A 21,050-nucleotide genomic window follows, 5' to 3' on the forward strand; every position below is an offset into this window, starting at 1 on the left:
ACATGTTTACATTCTTTATTTTCATTTTATTTCTTTAGCCATCACTAAAGTGAATGGGCAGAAAATAACCAACTGAGCAGACAAACCCAACTTAGCTGGTTATTTCTGAATATAAATAACTGTGAGATAACCGAAATTGAGCCAAAATAGAAAAAGGGAGCTGGGGAATTTAAAAGACAAAAGTAAGCCTAGCTGCACTCCCTTTTCATAGTGTCAGTGAAGAGGAAGTACCATAACAAAAAGGAAGCTATGGTTACATTTGATCAGACATTTATTCCAACAGTAGGCATGGAATTGCACTTTTCATGAAAACGCCAAAGCTGAATCGAGTCCAGTGCACTGGGGAGGTTGTGCGCACTTAGCTTGATTTCTGCTGCAGCTCCTTCATTCTGTTCAGGGCACTGCCAGCCTGAAACCACTCTATCTGTGACTCGTTGAAGGTGTGGTTCAGCATGATTGTTTCTTGGCTCCCGTTGGGATGCTTGATGATGCATTTCAGGGGCTAAAAGAAGAAGAGAGTTTTTATTTTTCCCTCCTTTTCTTTCAAGGGAGCAAGTTAACTCAAGCTTCTCACAGGAAAATTCCTACATGTTTTTAAAGGGTTGACAATGAAAGTTCAGGGGGGCCTTAACACAGAAGTGTGGATGCAGTTCCTTTTAGGGAACTTTTAAGGCAAAAAGTCCAGGAATTCAGAATATTGTACAAAGGTTTTGCATAACCATTCAGAATAATGCGATCTGACTCTGACTTGCTCTCTAGCCCCCTGGTGCCAGGTGTCTCACCTGGCTGACAGGTGGCACTGCCCATGGGTGCCTGAGCTGCTTCAGGCCCTAAGCACACAGCACAACACTGTTCCTGGTCAGCGGCACATCCCTGTCCGCCAAATGCAATGACAGGACACCCGGATGGTTACCTTTCCTGGTGCGAAGTCTGCCAGCCCCACAATGCTTAGCTTGTCCACAGGATGGATCTTGTTGTAGTCCGCTGGATCAGCGAAAGTGAGAGGCAGCAGACCTTGCTTCTTCAGATTGGTTTCTGTGGAGAACAAACCACCAAGCCCGCTTGTAACAACCCACTGCAGGGGGTCAGGATTACCTGCTGGCTGCCCAGTGCTTCTCACAGTAGTATTCCAGCAACAATTACGACCTTTGTAGTAAGATCAGCACATCCACTGTTTGTGGCATATCTAACGAGATACCTAACAGGGTTCCTGACAAGAGGGACCATGCGATCTGTCAGCAGATGGGGTTTTTGCCCATAGGTGTTGAGCCCTGGGGCAAGGTGAACACCCCTCGCACCCAAACCAAATCCATCCTGTTTACACACACCACAGGGGAAGAGTGACTCACCGTGGATCCTGGCAAAGCTCTTGGTGATGATGACCCTGCCCCCCAAGTGACGCGGCTCCAATGCTGCGTGCTCCCGGCTTGATCCCTCACCATAGTTTTCATCCCCAATAACTGCCCATTTGACACCCATTTTCTGTGACAAAAGAAACAGATTTACATTGCTGCAGTTTCTCAAGTGAGAAATTAACAATAAATACCCACCCACACATCTGATTTCAGTGCTACGCTACTGACACTGCTGTGCTATGACACCAGCTCCCAGAAGGCTCCCGTTGGTTCTGAGGAAGGACAGAAATTAAAGAATTAAGTGCTTTACAGCAGTTAGGCACTGCTGTCCTGCTCTAACAAGGGCTGATAAGGATTGCCCTTGGGACCCAGAGCAAATCCTTGCTGCCACCTTTCCTTCCACAGTGCTGTGCCAGAGCAGGGTTCACAGCAGCCATGATCCCTGCTCTACTTCTGGAAGTGATATGGGAAACTTCTCTCTACTGGAACAACCAATCTGAGACCAGTGCCAAGCTGTCCAGGAGCTGAAAGGACATTTATTGAGGTTCTAAACCGAGTTTTAAAGAATGAAGGGGACAAGATTAAAATTTGTTTAAACATTAGATGGGCTGCAAGTGAAGCACACCAGGAGGCGACATTTAGTTGTAGCCTGATGACACTCATGCGTTGGAAGGTGTTAAGTCTCTACAGGAGTTCTTCCCCTTTCATCTGTCATTTCTGATCCCCTCTGGGTCACAAAATCCTCCTCCCTCTTCCCCATAGCAGGTAGGGAGAGAATCTCCTACTAGAACTGCAACCATCAGAGTAAATCCCAAGAAAAAGCCTCAATGCTGAGTGAATTCACATCTGCTGTTACTTGACAGCAGGAGGGTGAGATCCTCAGTCTTGGCACAGACTGCCCAAGGCATAAACATCCTCTTAAAATAGATGAGTCAGGGGAAAGTCTCACCTTGTAGTAACGGGCTGTGTCTGGGACTGGCCCAAACTCCTGGGTTAGTGCATTCCTCACAGAGTTGGCTTTGCCGTTTTCAATGTTGATGGCGCCAATGAGCAGGTTGTTGGAGATGTTGTCCAGGTGGCCACGGAATTTGAGCCACGGTCCAGCTGCAGAAATATGATCAGTGGTGCATTTCCCTTTTACCTAAAGAGATGTAGAAGAAAATAATGTCTTAGGATGGATCAGTGACTTGACCCTTCCTTAACACTTTTTATTCTGAAGGATCCTCACGTCTCTTTTTAAGGGCATGAACGCAAGAGCACTGCATCTGTCACAGGATCAAGACACTAAAGCAGAACATAACGGTCGTTCTGCATGCGCTGAGTAAGAAGAACGTCTCTGTTCCAAAGGGCAACTTAAAAAAATGAGCTTAGCCATGACACCTCCTGCCATGTCTTCCATTTTTCTCACCAGCAGGCTCTTCAAGTGCAAAAAGCAATTAAGTCCTTCTTGCTACAGCTCAGTCTCCATGCTGGGGGAGTGCAGCAAGATGCCAAGTGTTTTCTTTAAGTTTCCAATCTGCACATAAGTCTTCTCAGCTTGAAAAAACAGAATTCCCAACCAGAGATAATGGCCTCCCAGCTGGTAAGTCCCAAAGTGCTTGCAAAGGAACTGCCTGTGTCAAAAACTCAAGCACAGCTCAGCATGGCCCTTGGGAGTACCTGCAACTCCCTGCCGCTGAGCATCAGCAGCGTTCCTGAAGGTCAGTTCCTAAGGGACTGCATTTCAGAACCCACCGCTCGATTAACTGAAGTTTTCGTCCTGTTAACTCACTACAAGCAGTGAGGGGAAACCCATGTCTTAATTAAGAGACTGAAACACAGTGTTTAACTATCATGAAGTAATTTCTCTTTCTATAAAATGGGAAGAGAACACACATACTGATGGATGAGAAGTCCCTAATGACCTCACTTCAGCCAAAATGCATCTTAGAACAGTCAGGTATTAGAGATGCTAATTAAAGAACCCATTCACCTTTCTGCTGCAGGTTATAACTGGGACAAATTCTGCAGACTCCATGGTATGGGCAGGATTGTATTACATGGTATAACAAGCTTCATTTTTCATGGTATTAGCTAACCACTAGACCAAAGGAGAAACATCTCTTAGTTATAACAGAAAGAAGTATCAGAAGGAAACAACTGGAAAAAAGGAGGATTCTTGCTTGACTTTCCATAACAAAGTGGTTGTAGGGAAGGGAATCACAGATAGCTCATCCAAAACTTCTAGCAGTTCATGTGCAAACTCATTTGAGCAGTCCAGCCATAGCTCATGTTCCCCCACTTCGCTCCTGACCTTGATGAGGATCAGCATGTCTTCTAGATCCTTGCCATCCCACTTATCGAAGGGCTCAAGAAGCTGGAGGCGCTGGCTGGTGGGGCTCACATCCACGTGCTGCCCACTGCCATCCTTGGGAGGGTACTGGTAAGTGTCCTGGCCTGGGTCAAACTCCTTCCAAAGAAGAAAAGGAAATCATCAGCCTCAGCCATCCTCAACAGCACAAGAAGCAAACAAGCCAATGCAGGCAACTGCACCCATTCTAGCTTCAACACTAAGGGAGAGGTCAGTGCATCAAAGTTCCCCTCCTACATGTGAACACTAGTGACAGCCCTGCCCTCCCTCCACCTCCAGACCAGGCAGTTACCAGTTTGGGCAGCTCATCTGCGTCAGGTGCTTCTAGTTTAAACTTCTTCCCATCTGCTCCTGTCAGGTAATCTGTCTCTGGGTTAAATTTTAGGGTGCCAGCAATGGACAGGGCTGTGACAATCTGAAAGAAAAAAAAAAAAAGACAAATTTCAAGGCATATTCTACCACCCCCCATCTCTTCATTTGAAAGTCCAACGCCTAACAGTCTCAAAGCCAGCAGTCAAGCTACAAAGCAAGCTACACTGGGTCTCTTCTGCAGGCAGAAGAATTAGCTCCCAAGACACCCTGAACTATTCCACAGCCCCCTTCTGGCTGTTTCTTACCTCCGGAGAGGTCACAAATGCATGCGTCTCCGGATTGGCATCATTGCGACCTGTGAAATTCCGGTTGTAGGATGTAACTATTGTGTTTTTCTCTCCTTTCTTGATATCCTTCCTGTGAAAGAAGCAAGCATGCTCAGTAAATGCAAAGAGAATAATTGCTTCTAGATGTTCCACTGCTAAAATCCCCCAGCATGGTTTTGGTAGCAATCACTATCTTTTGGAAACATGTGCCTGGACATGTTTTTCACCTTTAAGGACAGACCCAAACGCAAGGACAGTGCAAAACCAAGTCAGACACTGATTACTGGAGTAGTTTTCATTGCCCAAGTTGTGCACGGTTGAACTGTCTGAACAATAATCAACTCAGTACATTGCTTTTGGACATCCCACCATTAGCAATGACAAAGCCACACGAGAATATGTCCCACTTCCCTTCTATTGGGAATTTTCCTCCCTGCCACTCCAGTGACTGAAACTGGATCAATTCAGTTTTCCTGTTTTAAAAGGACCATACAAACTCCAGTCCGCCCTCTCACAGATAACAAATATCTCTCTCCATTTTTTGTCTACTTTAAGAAGCCTTCAGGTGTGGCCACACTTGTGGCTATTCTGCAGCTTCATTTGTCTAAAGACTCAATATAAATCTGCAGTCTTTCTCCTCCTCCAGTGCGCATCAGAAAGCTATGGCCAATGGGATTTTAAGCATTTATTTTTAATTCCCAGTGCATTATATTTACAATCAAATTTCGCTTTACAGAGCACTTTAGGAGCTAAAGATACAAAGCTAGAGTGAGGTCCATCTTTCACATTACCTGTCCCACTGACCAATGCACGGCCCACAAGCGTTGGCAAGAACCAGCCCTCCAACATCTCTCAGGATTTGCGCCTAGGGGTACAGAACAACTTTGTTACCAGCAGAATGTCTGAAATAATTTCTGGGGTTGCTCTTTCAGGGGAAGGGGACACCTGCCTTCTAACAGAAAGCACCAAACCCAAGAAAATTCCCCTCCTTGTTTCACTCACAAGTTTTGAGTCACTTTCACAAATACATAGGGTTTGATCTCAATAAAGCTGGAAGTTAATGCTGGGCAAGAGCACAGGGTGACTTGCCATGATGTTCCCATTCTCTGCCTATGTCGAATTCAGCAGTCCAGTGACTCACGGATACTTGCCTGAAGGGCAGCGTCTGGTCTGATTACTATCCTACATGCTTCTCATCCATGTAAGGAGAGAACTGGCGACAATGCAGGCAAGCGTGGATGCCTACTCAGTCCCTTCAGCAAATAATTCAATTAAAAGGGCAGCTGATAAGGAAAGGTTGACTGTGGACTGTTTTGGATGAATATATCCACATGTAAAGACTTGGTCTCCAAGCTGTGACAGCATCTAACATTTACTTAATATTAGAACAAATTAAAATATAACTTTTTGCACAGAAAAGAGGAGAAAATAGGTGATGGTTCCTCTACAGAAAGTATCCTTTTAAATAAAGTACGTGTTTTGCCAAAAGTTTAGCCTAAAATGGGAACCAACTTCCAACAAAGGGCTTGCTCACATCCTAACCTGTTCTTAAAGAAGAAAACTGGATTGCAGGTGGGTGCCGGCCCTTCAGCGGCCATGGCCATCCACAGAATCCCAGGAGCGTGAGTCATCCCTTCCTATGCATTCTGTTATCTCCTCAGGGCCCCAGTTCCTGATAACTGTCTCAGCTCTACCCAATGCCAATCTTGTCTTTATATGCCCAAGGTAGCAAAGATACCAGATCAAAACACTGTCAAGGGGACGGCAGGACCCTCAGGCATCATAAGACAAGGCTAGTTACCAAAACAGTGATTGTGCCTCTAGTGATAACTGAAGACAAAGTTTAAGAGGTTTCTGTCAGCTACCTCTGGACTCCCCAGTACTGCCTGGAAGAAAGTTTAACCCTTTACTGTCTGGAAGTGTAAAGAGCTGCCATACTCACATAACCATCTCTTTCAATGGTGGCACGGATCTGCTCTGAGCCTGGTGTGATTGTGAACTTAGATTTGCACTTCAATCCGTGTGCTAGTGCCTGTTTTGCCACTGCCGCAGAACGTCCCATGTCCTCATAGCTGGAGTTGGTGCAGCTGCCAATCAAGCCTGTGGTGATTGACAGAAACAGGGAGGTGGTTACTGCAGCCTCGGTTCCAGGAAGCTTCTCCCTGACCCATTTCTCATGAGAAGAAAACAAGGGACAACCACCTTTTCTGCTGATGAGGAACTGAAACATTTTTAGGTAGTAACACTGTCAAACCTCCCAGCAATATACAAGAAATCCCTTGTCCAGCTTTGGAGGTTGCACAGCAAGAACACACTACCTGGTCACTAGTCTGGTTATTGTTTCACCAGATCCAAGTGTCACTTACTTGTACTTTGGTTAAGTCACTTACTACAGAGAGCTACTGTTCCACAAAGACAGAAAAGGCTTCACATAAAGATGGCAAGAAATGGAGGAAATGATGAAAAAAAGGCATCCTTTGTTACAGTATGAAGACCACACAAGGACATACTGCAGTGTCCCAACAGCATTCTGGTGCTAACCAGCAAAACATAAATTCTCTTTCAGTTACAGCTGCTCCATCCTATTTGTAATGCTACTGAATAATACATTTTCCACCTGGGATGTGGCCTTTACAATTTATTTGCATTCTTTTCATTCCCTCAGCGAGCAACATTTGAGAAGCCAGCTCACAGGTTGCCAGCCCACAAGTGAGTATATAAATATCCAAGCCTGCTCTTCAGGACAGCAAGTACTAACTTTACCCTGTCCTGAGAGCTCAACAGCCAACTGCTGGGAAGACTGACAATCAACCTCCTGACAGATCTTTGCAACAGACAAATCCCTGCAACAGACTTTTAACAAAGGTGCTCCTCAACAGGTAACATTTCCTGTCAACCCAGTAATTCAAAAGTTCCCAAGAACAGAAAAAAAACTCGTCTGCCTCTCGAGATTAAGATTCCTCCAACTGTCCCAGATCTCATCCCACACACCTGACCCAGGTGGTCACTAATCTTCCCAGCAAATTCACAGGGCTATGAAGAGATGACACCGCGGCAAAGAACAAACAGCAGTAATTAAAGGATTTGATCCCAAGCTATGTGACCAACCGCTTATCCCAAGACAGCAACATTTACGCCACAAGGATGAAGGCAGAGGAAAGAGCAAATGCTACCCACCAACTCTGATATCAACAGGCCAGCCCTCCTTTTCTGCCACAGCACCAATATCTGACACAGGGTGCGCCAGGTCTGGTGTGAAAGGTCCATTGATATGCGGTTTCAGCTTTAAGAAACAGTGACAAAGTCAGAAGTTACAGTAGCCAAGAAAAACCCCAAAACACAGCAGCAAGTCAATTAGTTTCATAGCTCTATCTGGAAGCTGTTTAAATAGGATTCTCCTACACGAAAACCGGAGCAGCAGCTGTCAGTGAAGCAGAGCTGAGTGGTTTTTGTATGGTCTAGCATAGCACAGAGGGTGTCACATCAAACTCCCGGCTTGGTCCACATTCACACAAAGCAGAATCACATCACAACATCCAAGATGACAAGCATTAAGGAAGTCTTACCTCACTGAGGTTGATTTCTATCACCTGGTCGTATTGACAACCAGCATCTGGTACCAAGTGTTGCTTGAATTCATCTGCCAGTGCAGCTATGTCTGGAATAAGAGAAAAGGGAGATCTGCAAAGTGCAGCAAATACGAAGGGGGGGAAAAAAAAAAAGCTTGGAACGCTATACACAGTGTGTCCACCATATACTTCCCCAACCACTTCATCTATAGACTTCCTGGTTGTACCAGATGACCTACAGGATCATGCAAGGTCAGAAGTCACGCCACACACTGTTGTGGGAGGATGCTGCCCCCAGAATACACCTTCACTTGAACCCACACATTTACCCAGTTCAACTCCCAAATCCTCTTACCAGCTCGCCCAGTCTTGCCCAAGTATTTCTTCATCCGTGCGTTGTAAGGGAAGATCGATGTGGTAGCTCCAATTTCAGCCCCCATGTTACAGATTGTTGCCATTCCTAGATGAGTGAGAGAAGAGACCACAGGGTCAGTGAGAAAACCCAAGACCATCCAATTCTCCAAAAGTCAGGCCGTGGAAAAACCAGCAAAGCCAAAAGAGATCAGGGCATTAGCCATAGAAACTTAATGCCACGGCAGAAAGGACACACTGTCTAGGTAATGGCTGGCTCAGCCCCAAACATTTCTGATTGATACAGTGCCTGTGACAAGATTTTTCTGCAAGGAAGGAGCTAAAAGCTACACTGATTACTGCAAATACTGAAGGGATGACAGGGAACCCCCTGTCTGCACTGAGCACCAAATATCTTCACAGCAGTGAGCAGTGCCTCTGCTACCTGCAATGAGTGTCCCAGCCCTACCTACCATCTCATTTAAATCTGTGAGAAATTTTATGTGTTGAATAAAAAACTTTCAGTGACAGAACACAATAAAAAAACCAACAATATTTGTTCATGGCAGTGGGATCACCCATGCCTTTCAAGGACACAGCAATGAAGCTGTAGAAGCTGCCGTTTGACATTTAACAAGGCAGAAGCAGATATCAGAGGTCAAGTTCTTCTAATTTCACAGAAGAAAAATCCCAAATTGCTCTCAGTTTGTAAAACCAAATATTGTAAGTTGTAGCCAAGCCATGCAAATGGAGAGAAGCTCAGCTTGAAGGCTGTACTTCAAGCCAAAGAAAGGGACACTTTTTGTAACCTGGTCCTAACCAGCATCCTTACAGACAACTGCAATTTTTGCTGGTTCAAATTCAGCACCCAAGACCCACAACTAGCTAGTGTATGGCTGCATGTTACAAACTTCTGCTTTCTGGTGTGCCCTCTGCCCTGGTTTTCTAAAAAGCTTTTTTTCTTTATAGCATCTGTCACACATGTATGCCCTTCAAACTGTTTCTTTCCTCTATCCACAGCCTATTTTAGGCTGAAATGAAAATGTCATCCTTTATCTCTGACATCTCCACCCTCTAAGCATACGCAGGAATACCTCCACCCTTACTCTTATCCTGACACCCCATCTTACAGGATTCTTCACAGTTAACCATTCAGTGTTCCCAAAGTCACAAAAAGATTTAATGCAGAGAGGTCACTTTTTCACCACGGCAGTGCTGTCCTGTTACTCCATTCTCACCCAATCTCCCAGCTGGCCATGTTCTAATCTCTCAGCCAGGCTAAGGGAGAACACTTAGCATTTCTTGCCCGATTCACTTCCCAGCCCCCAGAGACAACTCAACACCAGCTGCAATAACAATCCACTGAGATAAGAGATTTGTGTTGTCTTACCAGTGCAGGAGATTGAATCCACACCAGGCCCGTGGTATTCGATGATAGCACCTGTCCCACCCTTGACAGTGAGGATTCCAGCCACCTTCAGGATCACATCTTTAGGAGAAGTCCAGCCTGAAAGCTTGCCGGTCAGTTTTACACCAATAACCTGAGCAATGTTAATGGGAAAAGAAATACTGACATCATTTCTTTTCAGCAGCCAAAGCAATTCCTCAGAATTTTTCCTAAGAAATCCGTGGGGTCACAATACCAAAAAGGAGAAAATCCTGAAGTATCAGAACATGTGCACAAGGGCTGAAACCACTGGCAGGGCCAACTGAAGGGAGAATGATACTCACCTATTGTTCTCAGTTCCTGAGTAAAAAGGCTGGAAATGGAAACTCAAAGCCACCAATGAATCACAGACCAGCTGTTTAAGCCAGTGTGTGCTTACAAACAAGACTGTAACGGTACATAATGCCTTACCTACAGAGCCCCTGAAAAAACAACATTTTTTACATATCTTAAATCTCATCCACCCCACCAAAGATTAGTATTCTTTGTGCTCCTACCTTTGGGCACTTGAGCTCCCAAGGGATTCCTGCCATGACATCTACAGCATCAGCTCCACCCACACCAATGCAGATCCCTCCCAAGCCACCTCCGTTGGGGGTGTGTGAATCCGTGCCGATCAGCATAACCCCAGGGTAGGAGTAGTTCTCCAGAATGATCTGAAAATAAAAAACGCATTGTTTGCTTCCTTGTTTGTTGGGAAAGGAGGGGGAAGGCAGCAAGAAAGAACACAAGAACAAGAATTTACATCAGTTTGTATTTGCAGATTTCAGTAGCAGGAACGTAATTGAATTTTTTCTGGATTGTAAATTTGCTTGTGTTTCAAACTCCTTCTGGAGGGTGTAATGACAGAACAAGGTACCAAAACTCAGCCCACGGATCCTTGCTCATCCCAGGATAGTAAGAAAACTTCATTTTTTACTGCCTGCAGCTCAAAGGAACAATGAAAAATGTTTACTGGATCCACAAAGCAAATCTACCAAAAGCAAGTTAGGGAAATCCTGCCAGAGGTGTTGGTCTTAAAAAAAAAAAAAAAAGCCTCATTAAGTGGTAAGTTATCCTGGGACAGTCATATTCTTTTGAGGTTCAAGATTTGGAAACTGTTGGAAACTGTTTTGCATTATATTCAGTTCACATAGCAACTCGTTATGTGTTGCCATTCTGTAGTACTTAAAGTAAGCTGCTTTGTTTGGTGTCCTCATGTACTCCCCTGGCTTTTATGGAACCAAACGCATACAAAATAACCCTATAAAAAGTATGTTCCGAAAGCTGCTTTCCTTACCACCAAAAGCAATTCACATTAGTCCTATGTAGCCAGCCCCATGGCATCACCTTACTGTCCCAACCGTACCAAGAGGAGACAAGCCACAAGCAGTTAAGGTATTTCAAGCTTCTGTGATTCACATGGCATGCTGCTGGCACTGCCTAATCACGCATCAGGTTACAGTTTGACCAAAATAACCTTTAAGAAAAACCACCGCTGTCAAGATAACAGAGAGAGAGCAAGCAAGAAACCTCACCCGCCTCAAGGAAAGCAAGTTGCTTCCCTAAGCTGGTGAAGTTCTCTAAGGGTTTGCGCTTGAGCTTCACTATAAGGTAAAAGAGCCACTGCACGTTCAAAGATTGCAAACATACCCACACACTTTACCTGGTGAATGATTCCTGACCCTGGTTTCCAGAATCCCACTCCATACTTGGCACCAGCCGTCGCTAGAAAGTTGTACACCTCCTGGTTTATTTCCTATTCATGCAGGGAAACGCACAGTATTAGTAACACATTTTGTTCTTCCACATATCAAGAGCTCATTCAAACACATTTCCTTCCCTCCCATGCCTGTCTGTAGTTTGCTCCACAGCTTTGCAGCAGCTAGAGGGAGATGCACATCACTCTCTAAAACCAAAAGGGATCCAGACTGTTTGCCAGTCAGTTCTAACAGGCCATTTAATTTCATCCAACTTGCAGCTCTATTAAAGCATCTTTTTCAGTTTCCAATTCCAACTAGCACAAGGGAAATAGCACAATTAAAGGAAAACCCTGACAATAAGACACTTAAAAATGCTCTGCTCATTTCTTGTGTTCTCAGGGTTTTTTTCTAACTGGTTTCCATCTCTTTTTCTAAGCCCTCCTTCCTTGTCTATCAGCTGTTCCTTTTGCTTTGCAGATGGTTTGCAGACAAACTCTTTAGATAAGCATTTTGGCTTTATTTTTACAGATTAAGAAATGGAACTGGAAGTTGCTCGCTGCTAGGGGATTTGGTGGGTGTCACTCCTCATTCTACCAAGCCCCCTGTTTAAGACTCACATAATGCTGCCTTTCTTGCTGCACTATCACCATTATTGGTGGCGGTCACACCATGAAAATTGCTTGTGAGAATAACCACGGTTGCCAAGGAAGTATGACACTATTATGTCCTGATAATTCTTGGCAGAGGAGTGGCAGAGTAGATAAGATAAGTGCTAGGAGGAGAGAGTTTTTTAAAAGAATGTTCTCATGCAGCTACGCTTCAGAATAAAGAGAAAGGGGAAACTGGAGATAATGGAGGAATTGTCTCAGCACACATTTGCTGAAGTTTCCCATGAGGTAGCAGCAGCTCTTTAAGCCTCGTTTTGCACTGGATGTCGGGTCACTTCACTCTGTTTGTGCATCCCTCCCCCAGTAAAGCACGCTGATGTGCCAGGAGCAGATCCAAACCACCCTCCGGCCTGCCAGCATTCATTGGGTGCCAACTGGCAGCAGCAGAAGCAGAACCCAGTCAGAAGGCAGCAGGACCTTCACTTGCTCTGCTCAGAGCGGATGGCAAAAGAGGGATTCAGCTTGAGGCTGCAGCAAATATAATTGCACCACAGAGAACAAATGCAGGACTAGGGCAAAGGGGAAGACAGGAGGTGAAGGGAAGAAAAGAAACTGTCTTATTTAGTAAGGCTCAAATTGTTAATCGCAAATTTAGGACTGAGACAAGCGGAGCAAGAGCTCCCCAAATTCACTCCTGAGTGGTACAAGTTGCTTTACTGTGGCCTGAAGGAGGAAGCCAGAAGCAGTTACTTCAACATCAGGAGTTTCTGAGGATTGATATGGACTAAAATATTAAAACGCAGCCAGGCCCCTGCAAACTGTTTACTGTTTGTAAATTTTGGTGTCAACATCCAAGGCACAATCTCTCCTGGCTCTGACAATGGAGTCGGGCCAGGTCCACTTGGAGTAACAAGATTTCCCCCACCTCCCTGCTATGTTAAGAGAATGTTGTTCCTTGGTAGATGCACTGTGGTATGCAAGAGAGAAGTGAATGTGCCTACATTTAGCAGAAGGCCCTATGGAGTAATAAGCAGTAAAACAGTGAGCAGGACACTTTAAAAAGGCAGTGAATCAGCAGTTGGACAAACAGCACATTGAAATTCCCAATTAAAAGCCAACATCCTCCATGCTTTTATACACATCAATACCTACCCTCACTAGCCCTGAAAGCTGCATGTTTTAATGTTCTCAGCTAATCGCTAGCAAATGGCTTGGGAAATGAGCGTAGTTATTTGCTCCTCCCTCACAGGATACACCAGTGGAAAGCAGACTCATATTCAGGAAGCTTTTCGCACTGCCATACTGCAGCATAAAGAGCATAAGCCTCTAGAGTAATGTGTCTTCCTTTTTTTCCCCTTTGAAATAGATGTTTCCTCTTCTCTTAGTTGAAATATCTTCTCTCTCTCCAGAACACACATATCACCTGGACTTCCATCACTAACAGATAAAGACTACCTTTTCCTACATTCATGGTCCTTCAAACCATATAATGGATACATCTCAGCTGAAAAACTCAAGATCTGTCTACTCTGTTTCTTTGTTGCCTCTGACCTATCTACAGAGCTGACTACCACAGCCAATCTGTTACCATATCTGATTCATGGCTGTCCTGGTGGGAAAAAAAAAATACAAAAATCTTCCTTCAACTGCAAAGAGGCTTTCAAACAGACAGAATGTAAGTCTCTGCAATAGTGACCTTGGCTCTTCGAAGATCCTTTTCACCACCTGACTGGGCTTCAATGAGGTGATCACAGTGGATGGTGGAAGGCACAGCCACTTTTGGCAGCCCGCTGCTGATGAACTGCAGCATGGCCATCTGAGCAGTGGCATCCTGCATGGCCACGCGGTCCGGCCGTAGGCGCAGATAGGTCTTGCCCCGCTCAATCTCCTGTTTTGCAGGGTCATCCAAGTGTCCATATACAATCTTCTCAGACAAGGTCAGCGGACGGTCAAGCCTGGGGAGAAGAATTTTAGTATCTGCAGCTTGTGCACTTCAACATTTGCCCTTGTAAGCATGTAACAGAATGCTTCCCTGTTTCACTCAGACTGTTAAGTCGTATTAACACACAGAAACCTGCATGGTCTTCTTACAGCACTAAAATACCAACTGGCAGTCAGCTAAAACAAGGGCTCAGTCCAGAAAGTTCAAGACCATATGGACTGATGTCACTTTGTGCTTTCTTTTATAATCTTCCTATACAGTAAAAGAAACATTGACTCTGCTCATTTCTTGAGCCAGACTTCAGGACAGCAAATGTGGAGGTGAGACAGAGGTCAGACTCAATTCACAAATACAGGTTATCCCACAGCAAACAAGTACAACTAAGTGGAGTTTCATGACCTCAGACCTTTCATCGTGTAGCTGTATCAGTTGAGAAATCTATTTATGTCAGTGGTGAGACGTTCTGGGAAGTAACTAAGTAGATACAATGACTTGAAATGAGAGCTACCGCATTTAACAAAGGATGCAAAGTTTGAAGGACATGTCACACAAACCACTGGCAAGCTAAGTGGAGCAGGAATGACAACTTAACAGGCACACAAGCCTCTATCAGCAGATTAAGGTCACTAGGTTTACATATGCTACGGATTCTTAGCCCTCCTTCCCATGCCTAACGCCTACAGCAGAGCCCAGGAGAACATTCACTGACAAAACAGAGTGCAAAGGAGCATTAGCCTGTAATGACCACTGCCCACGTGCTGCTTCCCCAGGAAGGAGCAAGGGTCAATATGAAGGCCTCTCAAGGAGAGCATTAAACAAAGAGGACAGAGCCCTTTCTAGCACCTCCTCTGCACTGGCCTGGTTCTCTGCATGTTGCAGTGCTTCCTCGTAACCTTCAACCCTCCCACAGTGTCTCACCACTACCTGAGGACGCTACAACTCATGCTCCACATTTGCGACTGCCACTGCTCAAAGCTGCTCTCCCCAGTAAATATTCCCTATGCCAGAGCTCCGCAACATTTTCTTCCTCCTCTCCCATCACCGCAAAGCTAAATTCTGCACGTTGACCCCTCACCTCCTCCATTCTTACCTCTTACGGACAATGTTGATGTTCTTCTCCAGCTTTTCATAATTTATGTATTCATTAGGCTCAAAGTGGCTCATGGCCACCTTGGCCCGCTGGCACAGGACAGGAGCAACATGGTAGCGTCGTATCCCACCATTCAAGGCATGCTGGAAAATGGAGAGTATTAGCCATGGAACCTTGCAGAGTGAATTCCTATAACATATCAATAAACCAGCTGTTTTTTCAGTTGTTATTCCTGCGATTTTACAGGCTGAGGAAAAGAAAAAATTGCCAAGGTTCTTAAAGGCACCCAATGAACATTGGTCATACAATACCATGTATTATATTAAACAGTGAGACACCAGTACCCAGACCGGGTAGCTTTTACCAAATAATTTTACGTTTCCATTTATAGCACCAGATGCCATAAGCTTTCAGCAAAAAAATTGCTTTCAGGAAATGCTGAAATAGTTCTTAAGCAAACACCAGTTTGCTATAGTCCTGACATATTACAGTCATGGTGGAGAAGAACCTACGCAGTTTCCAAAGCAAGCTAACCATTTGTTTGTATTGGCTCACTGGTTTTGAGTTTATATTGAAGGACTGGCAGGTGACACAGTGTGGGACTGACCAGATACCTGTCTGTTCCACCATCACATACTAAATTACCTATGCAGGGTCCCTGCATATCTTTACAAAGTTTATTATATTTCCACATAAGGTGAGCCACATTTCAACGCTAGCTGGAGTGACTTTGATGTATGTGCCTGGCCTCTGATGTAACGCAGAGCAGGAGAGAGGTAAGATGTGAAACAAACACATCAGCTTCACCAACCTAGCTGCGCAGATCCACGTTCTCCTTACCTTCAGTCTCACAAAGGCATCCTTACCTTTCCCCTGAGAAAAGCTTCCCACTTGCCCTGCACGTGAGTTAACAGCAAGACTACACTGTGAGCTGAACGCATAAGCGGAAAATGCCATGGAAAAAAAGCCCAAATTTGGCTGGGCAGCCCCCACGGGGAAACAGTTCCGTAGAACATGGGAGAAGGGCAGGCTATGGCGACACACCTCAACAGCACCTGACCTGAAAGAGGTAGGTCAGTGCCCAGGGTTAAAAGGTTCCCATGCAGCTTTGAAAACTGAGTCAGAGGGCAGCCTCCAGAAAAACTTCCAAGGAGCTGGCACATGCATTTCTTATATCCTTTGAAAGTCCCCGTCATTGGCACTAGAAGTCTGGAAACAGACAGAGCACAAGACTTCAGAGTTCTTCCTCCTCCAGTATTACACTCTGATCTTAATCCTGTTTTTCCTATTCATCCTCTATTTCAGCATTATAAGGTTTTGATAAGTGCAGGTTAATAAACACAGAAGTATTGCACTAAATATCCCTTTGCTATGTATGATCATAAATCAGCAAATATCCCTTGCACAGTACCTACCACTGGTTTTGCCTTGTCAAAAATGCTAGTCAATTCTTTAGATCTGTTCGAGCATTTTTAATTTTTTCTTGTGAATATTTTTTCCAGTTTTCTTGTTACCAGCATTGAAAACATTGCCTGAAATAATGACAATCAATGAGACGTCATCCATTTTTATACAAATCTCTTGTTTTATTGTCCTTTTGATAACATTTGTTAGTATCTGATACAACACAAAGTTCAGAAAATTGAGGCATGACCAGAATAGCCAGCACACTGGCAATAAAGGTGTACTTTGTTTTTTTTTACCAAACAATCCTAAGCTATTAGATAAACAGCTTTTGGTAGGAGCCACACAGACCTACAGCAACTGGACACAACTTTCATTAAAGAATATCTGAAGTAAGTGAACGCGGTGGTACAAGAGAGGGCACTGCTCCTCCAGGAGTGCAAAAGAAACCCAGTCATTGAGTTTCACTGTGCCACACTTTAAGCTTAGAACTTCCAGAACGTCACAGGTGTCAGAGTTGAAACTTTTCCTTCTTGTACCAAAAAAAAAGCACAAAAAAGAACAAAAAAACCAACACCAAAACAAAACAAACAAACAAAAAAAACCAAAACCAAACAACCCCAAACAAACGAACAAACCCCAAATCAAACACAACCTAGCTTCTCACTGTTTAACACACATAAGCTGCTCTTTACCTAGTAGCCGTGTAACTTCCATTTGTTTTGTCCTGTGTTTTTTTTTTCCTTAAGCATTTACCCAGCGTAACTACTGCTATGCAAATGTCTTTACCTCACAAGATACCCATGATCTTGTGAAAGTCTCCAACTATTGGAGTGGCTGGAAAAAACACAGAGAGATTTCATCAGTGTTCATGGAAAAATAATCTCTTCTCCAGACCAGGAAAGGTATTTTGGTTTAATGCAGCAATTGCTTCTTTCCCCACTCCCCAAACTAACCCTGGAACACAACTGCTTAATGGAGTTCCTTCTTATCACCCAGTAAACTGAAAGTTAAATTTCAGCATAATTCAGTGCACAGAAGAACAGATTTTCAAATCCCAGTAATGGCAGAACCTTCATAGCATTCTAGTCTTGCCTGGGACCAAAGCTGGCTATGATAAAAATCTGAAGCAGGGCTCTCCAAAGAGGGGCAGACACAAAGAAATTTTTCAGATAGAATTCAGAGAAAATATTTTCAGCTTGAGCATACATGTCTATGTACCTTTTTACTTTATGAAATGGCTCCATTAAATATACTCCATGGCTCCATTCAAATACTTTATAAATATTCTAATGGTAATCGCAGAAGTAGCAATACAAACTAGTTGACTTGTGCTTGACCACAACTTCAGCCTACCAGAAGTGGGAAGGGAGAGTGTTTGAGGTGAAGGATCCTGTCTGGACACAGAGATTGGCAGAGAAGTCTGGAAAACTGAAGGTCTGTTTCTGTGATGGCCAGTAAGACTGGGGGAAAAAATAATCACTGTGACCAATCAATTTCAGAAGACTAGAGAATCATTTTTGCCTACATAACACTGATAAAAGGCACCTATCAAAAAAGTGCTACTTTTTTCTACTGGGCTCTAAATCTCATCCCACATCTCCACTCTGCTGGGAATAAATTTGATTTGATACGGTTGTTCTCATGTTGGTGTCCAGCAAACCTAAGGATCCACCACCAACAATAAGCAACAGCGTACACTACCTGGTTCAAAAGGTTGATCTCTCCTAATAAAGAATCTGCCACATATACCTCATCCAGTTGAAGATGTCCCTGCTCATTGCAGGGGTATTGGACTAGACGACCTTTTAAAGTCCCTTCCAACCCAAACTATTCTATGGGTCTATGATTCTGCATCACTCATCACAACTGCTGATTCTCCGTCTCTGTCATTTTTCCACTGCATACTCAGAAATGGGGTGGTAGAACTACAAGACTAAGGAAAAGCCACAAGACTGACAGTTTCCAGTTTCATTCCTTCTTGCTCTTTCCTGGAACAGTAGGTGGTCTGGGGGGCTTCTGTGGTGTTTTTTTACTGAGTAGTGAGAAGTGCCTTGAGACCAATTGCCAAGGGAAACAGGCAGCCAGCATTCTATACATTTTCCCTTTTATCCAGGAACTGTTAATTTCCAAATTCACCACCCAGCAAACAGCTGCCAAGTGATCTCTTCTCATCTGGCATTAAATTTGTTATCCCAGCACCTGAGTGTCCTTATTCAGTAACAGAAATGGCAGTAGTCATGACAGGGCTCCTAAATCTATTGGTATTTTGGCAAGTGAAAAGCTTCCTTAAAAGACACAAAAAAGCCAGGCTATTAAATGGGTCATTAATTTTGAAATTTCTGTAAAGAGGTCAACACTTATAATATCTTCACAGATTTTCAAAGCTCATCTTGAAAAGGTAGCTATCTCACATTTACCTCACTACAGTGAGGAGTCTGGATTCAAAAACTAGTATTTTGGCAGCAGATATGTTAGACAAGTCCACTAAGCAAAACCTCACGTTCAAAAGAGCAGCAACTGTACCACATGCACTCCTATCTGGGAAATCAGTCCTAGAAATCCTAGCTGAAACCCAAAATACCATGTTTCCTCATCCTCCTCGATCTAAGAACACTGGCCAAGTTTCCAACATTCACCACGATTCAGCCTAAAAAAAGCAGTGTGGTATAATCAAGTTGCAAATGCAGTCTAATTTTCTAGACCCCACCTCCAAAGAGCAACCAAAATTAGGGTTCTGTTGACCACTTCAGCTCTAGCCAACACTGCTGTGTGCCAGCATACACAAAGCTGCCCATACATAATGCCAGTACTTACCCAGAAGGCCTTCAAAAAGACTCTGATACTTCGTATGGTTTAGAGTTTTACAGTACTGCTCTTTTAGTCAAACCTCAGCCAACGTGGCTTGAGAAATGGGATGCTACTAAAAGCACCTCTCACACAGGCATGAAAAAGATCTTGACCCTTTGAGGCTATTAGAAGAATTGTACTTTAAATAGAACAGTCAGCCCAAATCAGGCTAATTATAATGTATTTCCCTCAGAGGTAAGCAGTTCCAATTCCAAAACAGTTCTAGGATGGGAGATGAGTAGTTATAATATGTGCCACGGTCAATACAGGCACTATCACAATGATTGGCAAGGTGATTCTCATAATCATTAATTTCCAAGCTGCTATGCACGGGCAAAAAAAAATTGCCTCCTAAAGAGATCATCTAGATACATTTGATCATGATCACAGATTTAGTCTTTCATAGGACAAAAAAAAAACATGTACCCTGGGCCTGATAATAGAAGACAGTCTCCTAGAACGATACTCAATGTGGTAGCCTTTGTTTTATATTATACAATGTTAATTTTAGCAAATGACTACTTGTTCTCATACAATGACACACCATAAAATGAGAACCAAATCATTAGCCTAATAAAGGAACTGTCTTTGTTTTATGAATAGCGATTTCTGTTCAAAGTACAAATGAAAAACTATTTAACTGTTGAGAATTAATATATCAAGTTAACTGAAATGGTGCTATTCTGCAACTTTTGCTTAAATTAAAAAATCTATATTCTACTGAAACAACTATCTATAAAGTAAGGAAGAAATATAAAACATGAATTAAGCTTCACAAAGTACTTTCAGAATACTAGAAGCTCTTACTTCGACTCTTCAAGAAACGGGAGCACATTGGCCAAGGTCACAAGTGGCGAACAGAGAAGTTAAATTGCCTGGCTTCATCGTGTGCTTTACTAAGGGGCACAGAGGCCTCCTTATCACAGTTAGCAGCCCTAAAAAAATAAAATTGCAGCCTAACATTTGCTTTCCAGGCTTTAAAATATCACAAAACCTTTATTATTGAGTACACATTAAACATAATAATGTCTCAAGTAAGAGAATCTCTGTGGTGAGTTCATATTACAAGCAAATGTGATTTTCTAGAGGTCATGACAGTCAAGGCTGTGAGAGTCACTATCCATGCCCCGGGAAAAAAGGCAGTTTATGTGCCTATTCTGGCTGCTTTTTTAGTCTCCCTAGGTCCCGTTTATATACAGACCATAGCATATTTTTCATCCATGGGCCTCTGTTCACACTAAAAGTAGGATTTTTGAAGCAACGTTGCTGAAAGATAGGCTTTGCACTCACACAACGAGGAGTCACCTTGTGCTGGTGCCCGCTGATAAGGGTAGGAAATAGAAGACGAAAGAAAGAAAAAAGCAAGGCTCCGGGAAAGGCTTTGTATTTCACCGTTAGGGCCCACGCCCTGGGGCTCACCGCCCCACCAGGCCCGGGGTTTGACAGCGCCCACGGCCACGGCGGCGGGGTCCGGCCGGGCCAGGCCGCCGCCCCGTTCACCTTGCGCTCACCTTGAGAGCCGGCCAGCCCGGCGGCGGGACGCACCCTGCCCCGGGGCCCGGGAGGCGGCCGCGCCGCCGCCGCCGCGGCCTCCCCGCCATCGCCATGGAAACAGGGCGCGGGGCCGCGCCGGGGACACGCTGACCTACAGGCGGAGGCGGGGACAGCCGGGGACGGCCCGGAATGCTGGCTGCAGCCCCCCGCCCACCCGGCGGGTAACGGTCCGAGCCCCGCCGCGGCTCCCTTCCTCCCGCCCGCTACCGC

The 21,050-nt window shown here is 44.3% G+C and overlaps 1 protein-coding gene across 1 annotated transcript in view; it reads right to left on the reverse strand.

Moving 5' to 3' along the window:
* The window catches only part of ACO2 (aconitase 2), a 21,224-nt gene continuing 174 nt past the window's right edge, over window positions 1-21,050 (reverse strand). The window contains exons 2-18 of the mRNA XM_065046197.1: window positions 15,033-15,175; window positions 13,697-13,955; window positions 11,356-11,448; window positions 10,208-10,366; window positions 9,654-9,804; window positions 8,268-8,372; window positions 7,910-8,001; window positions 7,521-7,626; window positions 6,286-6,443; window positions 5,135-5,208; window positions 4,323-4,434; window positions 3,998-4,120; window positions 3,649-3,804; window positions 2,305-2,496; window positions 1,350-1,482; window positions 914-1,035; window positions 1-502 (exon numbers count right to left, since the gene is read on the reverse strand). Coding sequence (XP_064902269.1) covers window positions 359-502; window positions 914-1,035; window positions 1,350-1,482; window positions 2,305-2,496; window positions 3,649-3,804; window positions 3,998-4,120; window positions 4,323-4,434; window positions 5,135-5,208; window positions 6,286-6,443; window positions 7,521-7,626; window positions 7,910-8,001; window positions 8,268-8,372; window positions 9,654-9,804; window positions 10,208-10,366; window positions 11,356-11,448; window positions 13,697-13,955; window positions 15,033-15,175 — 2,322 coding nt within the window. The 3' untranslated portion in view covers window positions 1-358. The remainder of the gene's footprint in view (window positions 503-913; window positions 1,036-1,349; window positions 1,483-2,304; window positions 2,497-3,648; window positions 3,805-3,997; window positions 4,121-4,322; window positions 4,435-5,134; window positions 5,209-6,285; window positions 6,444-7,520; window positions 7,627-7,909; window positions 8,002-8,267; window positions 8,373-9,653; window positions 9,805-10,207; window positions 10,367-11,355; window positions 11,449-13,696; window positions 13,956-15,032; window positions 15,176-21,050) is intronic.

This window comes from Columba livia, chromosome 1 (assembly GCF_036013475.1).
Source record: "Columba livia isolate bColLiv1 breed racing homer chromosome 1, bColLiv1.pat.W.v2, whole genome shotgun sequence".
Classification (NCBI taxonomy): domain Eukaryota; kingdom Metazoa; phylum Chordata; class Aves; order Columbiformes; family Columbidae; genus Columba; species Columba livia.